General features: G+C 44.6%; 1 protein-coding gene across 2 annotated transcripts; it reads left to right on the forward strand.

The window, feature by feature from the left end:
• The first annotated feature begins 2,111 nt into the window (after positions 1-2,111).
• On the forward strand, positions 2,112-6,390 carry ssr2 (signal sequence receptor, beta). Of its 2 annotated transcripts, none has more exons than XM_039820759.1 (6): positions 2,112-2,235; positions 2,763-2,941; positions 4,209-4,307; positions 4,826-4,934; positions 5,029-5,106; positions 5,916-6,390. In XM_039820759.1, exons 1-6 carry the CDS (start codon positions 2,131-2,133, stop codon positions 6,024-6,026), a joined length of 681 nt encoding a protein of 226 aa, XP_039676693.1. In that variant the 5' UTR covers positions 2,112-2,130; the 3' UTR covers positions 6,027-6,390. The 2 variants fall into 2 exon arrangements, with proteins under 2 accessions (XP_039676693.1, XP_039676694.1); XM_039820760.1 differs by having other exon boundaries at positions 2,132-2,229.
• The last annotated feature ends 4,390 nt before the right edge of the window (positions 6,391-10,780 follow it).

A 10,780-nucleotide genomic window follows, 5' to 3' on the forward strand; every position in this document is an offset into this window, starting at 1 on the left:
ACACACACACACACACACACACACACACACACACACACACACACACACACACACACACACACACACGGCTGTGACTGCGCTCTCCCTGTGTGTGCTCCCAGTTGTATACATTTCCGTCCAGTAAGGGTTGAGCCGACACTGAAGAATAAAATATTTCTAATAAGTTTAGCTAGTGCAGTAACATTAAGCTAACGTAAGAAACGGAGTGACGTCTAACTAGGATGTGTAGGCTAACCCTTGACTGTAACTGAGGCATCAGGGTCTGAGGGCGGCTGCGCTGCGATGATACGGGAGAGCTGCGCGCCCCTCGTTATCTGATGAAAATGACGGGTCACTCATCTCTCCCCGATCCGATTCTCCATCAGTCATGTCCAAATCTAGCTTGTTCTAGCTTCTGATAATGCAGCCACCTTGTCAAAAGACATGTAAGCAATACGCGTTGCTAGGCTACCGGCGGTGGTCTCGAGCGCACAGCGGTTCTCTGTTCGGTGTGTTCCGTGCCGTCGTCAGTCGGAGGAGCCGTCGGCGTTCATTTTGGGCCAATTTCACTCATTGAATCGGCCAGTGGGCAGTCGGACTCAATGACCAATCTGATTGTCCGCAGAACGTATGCTCAAGTCGGCGTCACTTAGGTGTGTTCCGAGGCACTTTTTGGACCTCTGTGAGCCGAATGATCAGTCCGACTGCCTTTTCTGCCGATGGTCGGCCGTCGGGTTGGTGTGTCAGAGCCTTAAGGGTCATTAAGTCATTGACTTATTAATGAAGTGAGAGGACGACTGGAGCGCTCGCTCTCTGTGTCAAATATCGCCGCAGATGGGATTACATTGTCGTTAGTAGTTGAAAGCCCCTATAGATGCCAAGTGGAACTTGTAGCCTAATAGTAATTGTGTTGTTGTGTTTGTACATTTTATGGATGTATGATGTTGAAACAAGAGGGCAGAAAATATAACTGAGGGGGCAAAGCCCCCTTTTGCCCCCTTGTGTCACCGGGTGCGCACTGGACCACTGCACCACCTTAACAGCTGCATTGTTGATGAGTAGTGGGGGGTGTGAAAGTTCTATCCACAGTCGAGTCAAGCCAACTCCAGGCTGCTTTTTGAAACCCTATAGCTATTTTAGTAAGCCCAACTAGGTGTCATATTATTTGTTGACTCAGTGACTATAATAATTCATTAGCTAGCATTATCTGTCAGTTAACATTACATTAAAGTTAAATCAGCAGTAGCCTAACCGTCTTCAGTGTGGGTATAATGGTATATTTAAATGATGTTGTTATTAATGAACCATTTTCTTCTGCTCGGCCATCATGTATGGCCTGGCTGTGTTGCAGAATGCATCTCTTCAGGATGCTGAGAAGGTCTTCCTCTCTGGGCCAGTTTATCATCGCAGGTAAGAGTAACGTTACACAATGCCATGGAATCTTTATCAACTATTTACTAATATTAGTTAATATCTTAATTTAGAAGTAGTAATGCTAGTGAATGCATTTTCTTTAAGTGTTACCAATTAGTTCTATTAACCCGGCAGTGATTGTGTTGTCCTTTTACTATTTCAGTAAAGTGGAGGACATAGAGGCATTGAGGAATTGAGGAAAGAAGCAAGAGCATTCAGTTGGTAGGTAGTACTGTTACCTACTTCACAATTTGGGGTTTCAATACTGAAGGGTCAGGAAAAGTCAAACGTTGATAAAATGTCATCTCTCTCTCTGTCTCTGTTTCTCTCTCCCAGGGATCATTGAGGTTCTGTCATCCTCCGCTGTTTGTGTCGCATGCTGGGGTGCAGGGTGTGGAATCTGTTTAATATATTGTTATTGTTTACTGTTGTTTCCAAATAAATTAGATTAATTAAAAGTTGCCCAACATGCAACTCTTAGCAACCAAATTGGAAGACATAAAGTAGGCCTAGTATTTGGGTGAAATAAACCTTTAAAACTATAAGTAGTTGGACAGAAAGTAGTATTAGGGTGGAATAAACCTTTAAAACTATAAGTAGTTGGACAGAAAGTAGTATTAGGGTGGAATAAACCTTTAAAACGTTTGTGGTCATCCACCGGAAGGGGCGGGACTTCCCATGCAGTCAGCGGAAACACCACCCCCAGCCACCAGGGGCGCTGCGCTGCTCGGTACACGCATGGATGTAGGGGACACGTCATGCAAACAGCAGCTTTACCCTTCTGAGCATGCGCGTTCAGTCCTTCAATATCCGAGATTGGAAGAGAAGCTGTGGACGGTAATGGTCTGTTCCTTTATTTCTTTTAACTGTACAAACTGCAGTCAATTCTGACTTGGTATTTAAGAATGAGATTCATAAACATGACTGGCTCAATTTGAATGATGTAGACGCTGTTGTTTAGTGTAGTGTTAGCGTTAACTGTTAGCTCTGTCTCTGGGAGCTAGCTAACGTCACATAGCCCTAACATTAACGATATGTCTCGGCTTGTCCACGTAAGCGTCTGGAACAGTGTCGAGCACTTTGACGTTAGAGCGAGCTACAAATGTCAAACTTATGAATTCATCTATTGAGGAATGCTGTCATCATTTAGAACAATTTGTTAATAAAGCTTGGATTAAAAACTATCTGGAAACCTCTGGTCGGTTTACAGCTAACTGTTAGCCGGGGACATACTCAGTGATTTGTTCCATAAACATGTAGTTTCTGCTAGCTTCATTAAAGTAGAGATGGAGCCTTGTTCAGTTCACAGCCAGCTGGCTGCACTGAGCTAGCGAGTATGTGAGCTGTCAGATGTGCTGTCTCCTCTGCAGATGATGATGATGATGATGATGAAGATGGTGCTGCCCGTGTTTCTGCTCCTGGCTGTGTTGGGCCTGGGCTCCGGAGAAGAGGGAGCCCGCCTGCTGGCCTCCAAGTCCCTGCTGAACCGCTATGCTGTGGAGGGCCGAGACCTCACCCTGCAGTACAACCTCTACAATGTGGGCTCCAGGTCAGGCTCAGTGCTCGGCTCCAGCTTCTCTCCATCTGTGTGTGTGTGTGTGTGTGTGTGTGTGTGTGTGTGTGTGTGTGTGTGTGTGTGTGTGTGTGTGTGTGTGTGTGTGTGTGTGTGTGTGTGTGTGTGTTGATATTATAAACTGTGAATAACACAACAGTAAAGGCTGAGACACCGTTGCCGTCTGCGCAGAGCCGTTGCAACACGTTGCAGAGCCGTTTTTCTGCAATAATGTAAATACATTAGCCATTACGTGCTAATCGCTATGAGCATCACAGATTGGATAAACTGCATGGGACATGTGTTGACCTTGTTTGCTTGCAGCAGGTCCCAGCCAGAGAGGGGGGTGGGGTGTTCTCTTTGGACTGTGCCTACACCAGCAGCACCAAAAAAAGTGATCCGGTGATTTTCCGCAGGGTGGTGCGGCGTGGGGGTTGCACTGAAACGGCCCATTTGTGTGACGTCCTGTTGTGTTCTCAAACCCCCCCCGTTCTGCTATTCCACAGACTCCTGGGCAGTTTAGAGCTTGTGTTTGGTGTTTTAAAACTGTCTGATGTATGCGCACATGACTGCCCACCGCAGTGGGACGCAGGGTGGAGTTTCTACAAAAGTTCGGTCTCAACTTTTCGCCACCGTTCCGACACCATGTAGCCAATGGGTGTGACTGTCTGCAGCAGCACACAGCTGGCACGTCGAGTCAAGGGGAGGGTCCACTTCTTGCAGAGTTGTTCGTAGCTTGTAGGGAGCTGAATGTTGGGGACACATTGTGTTGCTAGATGCTAGAGATGCTTGTTTGTCCAGTACGGGCCAGTCAGGAAACCCTGGTTGATCCCTCAGCAGCTGGAAATGTGGAATGTTAGCAGAATGTGACAAATATAGTACTATAGCTGTGCTTTTGTACTGGGTTATTTATCTGGGTGTGTTCTGGAAACATTGGTCATATGGTAAACTTTAGATAAACAGATGAATATAGAGTTGCATGAATGGCTGGCTCCTAAATGATGGGACAAACTCCCTATTGACATCAGGACAGCTGAATGTCTATACATCTTTCGCGCGGCAAAATAAAAACGCATCTCTTCTCTATTGGCTAAGTAAAAAACCCAGCACTCAACCATTGCACTTACATGTGACTGTTTTTATGTACTTTCACTTGATTCTTGCGGCGGGAGTTTGGACCTTCAGGGTCGAATGCACTTAATGTTATCACTTTGGGTAAAAGGGTCAGCTAAATGACATGTCTTCTCTCTGTCTGTCTCTACAGTGCTGCTCTGGAGGTGGAGCTGTCGGATGATTCTTTCCCCCCTGAAGACTTTGGAATCGTGTCTGGAATGTTGAATGTCAAATGGGACAGGATTGCACCGTATCCTTGAACTGAAATGTCTTGTTATCGGTCCTCTCAGCCTGCGGTTGTTGTTGCTGCTGCTGCTGCTGTAGGATGGAGTCAGTAATGGAGTTTAATGGGAGAATGTATGCTGACTCAGGGCTCCACGCTGTCACCGATTCGCTCTATTGTCAAACACTGCTGTGATTCACTGTCACAGATGAAAAACTGAGCATGGGGTGAAAAAGTTGAAATGACTTGTCAAACATCACAGACTGCTGAACCTACAACACAGTAGAACTGATGGCGAGAGTTATTCAAAGCTTGGCAGGTGAAGGTGTGTTCAGGTGGCTGAGATTGGAGCAGTCAACACACTGTGTGTGTGTATGAACACACAGCACACGCATGAATACAGCAAAACATGTTAGCACATTGTCACACAGAACATATCTCTCTGATGTAATAACTAAAATTCTAGAGAGACGCTCGGGTCAGATATGCATGCATGGACTCATTGATCATTTTCCAGTTGTCAGATTTAACTGTTGAACTTCCAGAGCCAGCAACGTATCTCACACAGTGGTGCTGCGCCCCCTGAAGGCCGGCTACTTTAACTTCACCTCTGCCTCTGTCAGCTACCTGGCCCAGGAGGGAGGACAAGTCGTGGTAAAAAGCCCTTTATCTTGATGCTGGAAGCAGTTAAAGTGTGTGGTGCGGTGAAGCTGAATCAGGTGTGTGTCTGTGTGTGTCCCTCCTGCAGGTTGGCTACACCAGCGCCCCCGGCCAGGGAGGCATTCTGGCTCAGCGCGAGTTTGACCGCCGCTTCTCCCCCCACTATGTAAGCGTTCCACTGTAATACCCCTTTCGGTACTTTTGAATTGATGTGCTAAATTACTGTGTGTTTATGGGGTGGGATAGGGGGACAATAATGTCTGTAGATTGTTATGACTTCATGTGTCTGTATTGTATACTGTAAATACTTTGTCTGTATTTTAATGTGCCATCTACCTGCCCAGGGACTACAGATGGAAACTAGCAATTTGTAACAACCTGGCACAAGACATCTATTAATGTTTTTTGTGCACTATCCCTGTTCAAATAACTAAATTACAAATGGCTCAACCAGGGTTAAACCCAAGTTGACTGTGGCAGCCGTCACAGGTCACCGCCTATGTTTGCCGCACACTTAAAAAAACAACAAATTATCAATTTGTCTCAATGTGCTTTACGCTGAGTTTTCACCATAGACTATATAAAACTAGGATGTTCATAAGCAGCTTCAACAGCAGCAGAGCGGAGCGATTACATTTATTTCCCAACACTCTGCTGACAGTAGTTGCCCGGACATTCACTAGTCTGCCTTTTGCAGACCGGTAGCGGAGTTTAAAACTCAGTGTAAGAACGTAAACGTATGAAAATAAGTTGTTTATCCAAATCCAAAGTAACACTCAGTATGTGGTGTGGCCGCCAGCTGCATTAAGTACTGCACAGACCTCTATAATGACAGGCAGCGTGGAATCAACACATGTCCAAAACTGGAACATTAGAACCTTGATCATTTGTGATTTTTCTCTGCTAAACTTTAGACTCCCATTGCACACCGAGCATGGATAATGAAATGAAATGACCCATGTGTGTCTTTTGTAGCTGGACTGGGCTGCGTTCGGCGTGATGACCCTGCCCTCCATCGGCATCCCGCTGCTCCTCTGGTACTCCAGCAAGAGGAAGTACGACTCGCCGAAGACCAAGAAGAACTGAGCTGGGATTCATCCAGGGGGATGGGGTGGTGGGGGGGGTGGGAAGGGGGGCACAGGATCTCTGAAAAGCTTAATAACCCATATTGGGGTTGAAAGTACAGTGACCAAGGAACAGGGTTGTGATTTGATCAAACAGGCAGCGTGATTCAGGAAGAAGAGCAGAAGCAGCAACAGTACCGTGTGTTTCTCCCCGTGACCATGGCTGGCTGTTCCTTCACATCTGCAGGTGGTTCACGTGACCGAACAATTACTCCTGTTGAGGGTTTTGTGGTTTTGTAATTGTGGAACTGAATTCAGATTTGAAGTTTATAGCCAGGTGTTGAACGTCAAGATGAATAAATAAAAACTAGCTGGGTTTTTCTAAAGCTGCGTCTGTTAGTTTCTGTAACCTAACATTCCATGGAACCACGAGAACAGATTTTAAGGTTATTGGCTGATGTGTAAACATGGCATAATCAATCAACAAATCATCGAGCATGAGCAGAGAACAAGGCAGCCTGGTGTAGCGGCGACATTATGCACCCTTAAAGGGTAACTACCATTTTTTTTCAACCTGGACCCTATTTTCCTATGTTTTTGTCTAAAGCCCTATTCGCACGGGATAAGTATTACCTGGTGACCTCCAGTCATTTGTAATAATCGCAGAGGTTGTCTGTGATCTTAATCCCGTGCGAATCGGTCATGTCTGTAATTTGTAAAGTAATAATTCCCCCGCAAATGACCTACCATATTTCGCCAAAAACGGAGGTCCTGTGATAATATTAGTCCCGTGCAAATCGGCATCTCTGTGATTTGGGGTCTAACTGGCTGCGTTGTCAATTATAAATGAAAAGTTTTGACCTCATATCCGGGGGATAATGTCTGTAAATTTGAGTAAAATACAGACTTCAGTTATCCCGTGTGAATGCGCCAGACGAAATACAGACGTGTGGGGTAATTTATAAACTACAAGAGGTCCCCGGGTAATACTTATCCCGTGCGAATAGGGCTTAAGTGACTAAATAATTTTTGACATCGGTCCAGTACCTTCACAAAATAGCTCGTTTTGATGCTGACATGCTCAGATTAATATTCTAAGTGTCCGACGACATTACAGAAAAGATTTCTAAGGAGTTCGACCTTTCTCTTAAAGAGTAAGATCCTTTAGTTAAACGTAAAAACATCCACAAAATTGCATTCGCTAAACCCAACAGACTGCATGTAAATAAACAGTAATTTTAGCATCGTGAAATACACTTTATTCAAAGTAACTAAGTAAAACTGAAAAGCTGTTTTGGATCGTCTTTCCACTTTTCTAGCAATCACAACTCTAGTTTTAGCTGAAATAAACAGTTTACCGATTTACATGTGAAAATATGTCGGCTAAAGACTTCAACACAACCTAACAGCTGTGAAAGTTGTGAGAAAATGTCTGAGACATATTACAGGTGGTTTGATGTCAATATATTCATAAATTAAAAACCTATTAAAATGATAATGTTTAAATATGCATTTTATAGACAACAGTTCAGCGATATTGATATGGTATTTTCAAAGGATATTTCACAAACGGCTGTGAAAGTTGAGAGAAGATACGTAGAAATATTACAGGTGGTTTGATGTCAATATCTTGACATCAAATCGGAAATGAAAAACCTATTAAAATTACAATCTTGAAATGTGCAAAAAACACTTCCTGTATTTTTCTATTTGAAAAGTTTCTTTCTACTGACTCAGAAGTGTGAAGTGTTTTAAGGGCTGCAACTTTCTATTATGGAAGTGGTTTGAGATTTATATGTTGAAAAACTAAAAAGTTATTAAAGATTAAAATGAGTGGTGTTGCAATTTTACAACAATCCCTAACTAACCCAATAGTGACGGGTGCTTTGGACAGACATTCAGTTCTTTTCACTCTAAACTGCATCGTCATTTTATGGTGATGATTGGACTTAACTGAAACGTCTGTCTCAATAAGCTCTCCAACATACCTGAAACTGGGGGAAATCGCAGCATAGACGCAGAGCTATTAAAGGTAACATCTGCGAAAACCGACGAATGTCAGAAACTTAACTTCACCCCGGTCGTTAAACGAGAGGCAGTTGACAAGGAATTGCCTGTATTTAAATGTGATCGTGGACTTAATTCAGTTCCTTGTGTCACACCAGCAACCGCTCAGTGGGACGTTAGATGCTGTGGAGTCAAGAGAAGACTGGGAACTGTTTTTGTCAATGATGGGAGTTGGCTATTCTCTGAGGAAAAACCCAGCCTTAGCAAAAACATTCAGCACTATCCCGACAAAAGTCACATAGCCTACACATCATGACATTCAAAATGAAATGATAGGTCTTATAAGTAAAACAGTGACCGGTGAAATAGTAAAAGAAGTAGGAGACAGCTGGTACACCTTGAAAGTGTATGGGACCAAGGATCCAACAGGTTGTGAGAATGTGGCAATCGTCCGTGATTTCGAGAGCAATAATGCGACTCGCGAGAGACTGCTCGTAATTGCCTGTGATGCCTTAAGGTGCTCATATTATGCTTTTTGGCTTTTTCCCTTTCCTTTATTGTGTCCTTTATTATCTTTTTTGTGCACGTTATAAGTTTAAAAAGTGAAAAAGCCCAAAGTCCCCCCCAAAGGGATCTCCAACAGAAAACACTGTTCACAAACTGCTCCAAACAGCTCTATTGTAGTCCAGCCTTTACTTCAGAGACAAACGTGGTCACTTTGTAACACACGTTATAATGCTCGCCTAGCTGCTAGCGTGGCACGCCCTCATACTCTGCTTCTGACTGGCTAGTAGTCCTTACCTAGCTACTGTCAGGGCCTGCCCTCATACTCTGCTTCTGACTGGCTAGTAGTCCTTACCTAGGTACTGTCAGGGCCTGCCCTCATACTCTGCTTCTGACTGGCTAGTAGTCCTTATACTGCTCATGTGCGACTCTCAACAAAGATGGGATAGAAGTGAGATGCCTCACTCTGTAGCTAAAACAGAGAGCTCAACACACAGGGTGAAAAGAGGAGCTGCAGCAATGTGCAGTACAACAAAAATATGGTGTATTTTGAAAATTAAACCATGCACACCTATTCTGATATAACCTAAATACAATTATGAACCCGAAAATGAGCATAATATGAGCACTTTAAGTCTGACAAACCTGATCCTCTCTGAGATGACAAAGGCAGGCTCGGCAACAGTCAGTGCTACGATGGTGCGAGTGTGATGTCGGGGAAAAGAGGATTGATGGCATGTCATTGAAAAAAACTGCAGGCTTTTTATGTGACGTGCTTTATAGGTTCATGAAAAAAACAACTGTGGCTGCAGTGTACATGGGAGAACGCCTAAAAAAAAAGTCTATTAGATCAAAGGTGGACCGGTCACCTTGGCACCGTGTCAGTGATCGTGAACACCTATGAGGCTGGCATGCAGTTCCTTGCGGAGATTGACAGCAGTGGCATCCACACCGAAGTTAGTGTTGCTGCAGGGCTTCCTAAAAGCAGTGCAAGAGCCCCACTTCAGGTTCACTGTGGTTATGGTCCACAAAATCCTCACCCTTCTGGACCCTCCTAACAAGGTGTTGCAGGATAGAAAAACTACACTGGAGCGAAGATTGTTAAAAGTGCTTTGGATTGCGCGGAGAAGCTCAGGCGTCGAAGCCATTTGGGCAGACTGCACTGGCGGCCCACCTGACGCATCAGAACCAGCAGCTCCTCCGCCAAATAAAAGAGTACGCCAAGTCCCTGCACACCTGAAGCAGTATGTGGTGGAGAGCACTGCAGGCCAGCAGGACATAGGTGAGACAGAGTGCAAGCGGCTCTACTTCAGCACTTTGGACAGCGTCATTGGGGAAATGAACAGAAGATTCAGTGAACGGAACAGCCGGCTGGTTGAGGCGCTCTGTGCCCTTGACCCAGACAATCCTCACTTCTTGGATGAGAAAAAAGTAAAACCACTGATTGAGCTCACGAAAACAACTGTAGTGGAATCGGAGTTTGCTGTAGCTCGACACTTTTTAAATTCGCGCTTTTCCAGGCCTCTTGCCACTATGCCAAACGTGCTAACCGCACTGAAACATGGAATGGCTTTTGGTTCATCCTCTGTGACGTGTAAGAGCACCTTTTCAACTCTCACCAATGTCTTCAGTCAGCATAGACAAAGCATGCTGCACCCGAGAAAGGCCTGCTTGATCCATCTGGCGTTTGAGGCGGATCTGACTAAGCAATTTCGGGGAAAAGACTGGAAGGAGTGTTGATTTCGAAAGTTCAATAAGCAAACAAGGTGGCTGCAACTTTACTGAAATAAGGTAAGAAATAATGCTGCTGTGTTATCTTCTAGGAAGATAAATTCTGGTTTGGCGTGTTAAATAATTGGGCTAAGTTGTCAGTATAAATGTAGGCATTTTGTAAAGGTGTAGTAATTAAGGCAGCGCTGTCCATGTTACTGAAACAGAGCGGAGACCGACGGATGTACATGAACTCAACACTGCGTGCTTTTCATTGTTGTGAATAAAACTTTAAGGCCTGGTCTAATTACAGTTCCCCTCATTGTATCAATGCACAGACGAGACACCCAACAGAGAGGGAGAGAGAGAATGCTGCTGCAAGCGACAGCAGGAAATAGTGGAGAGAGAAGGAGGGGATGAGGTTATAGAGGAGGAGAGAGAAGGTGGGACGAGGGGAGGAAATAGAGGAGAGGAAAGAGAAGGAGGGGACGAGAGGAGGAAAGAGAGGAGAGGAGGTTAACGTTAGCAACAAACATGAAAGAATAAACGGCATTG

Source organism: Perca fluviatilis, chromosome 13 (assembly GCF_010015445.1).
Source record: "Perca fluviatilis chromosome 13, GENO_Pfluv_1.0, whole genome shotgun sequence".
Classification (NCBI taxonomy): domain Eukaryota; kingdom Metazoa; phylum Chordata; class Actinopteri; order Perciformes; family Percidae; genus Perca; species Perca fluviatilis.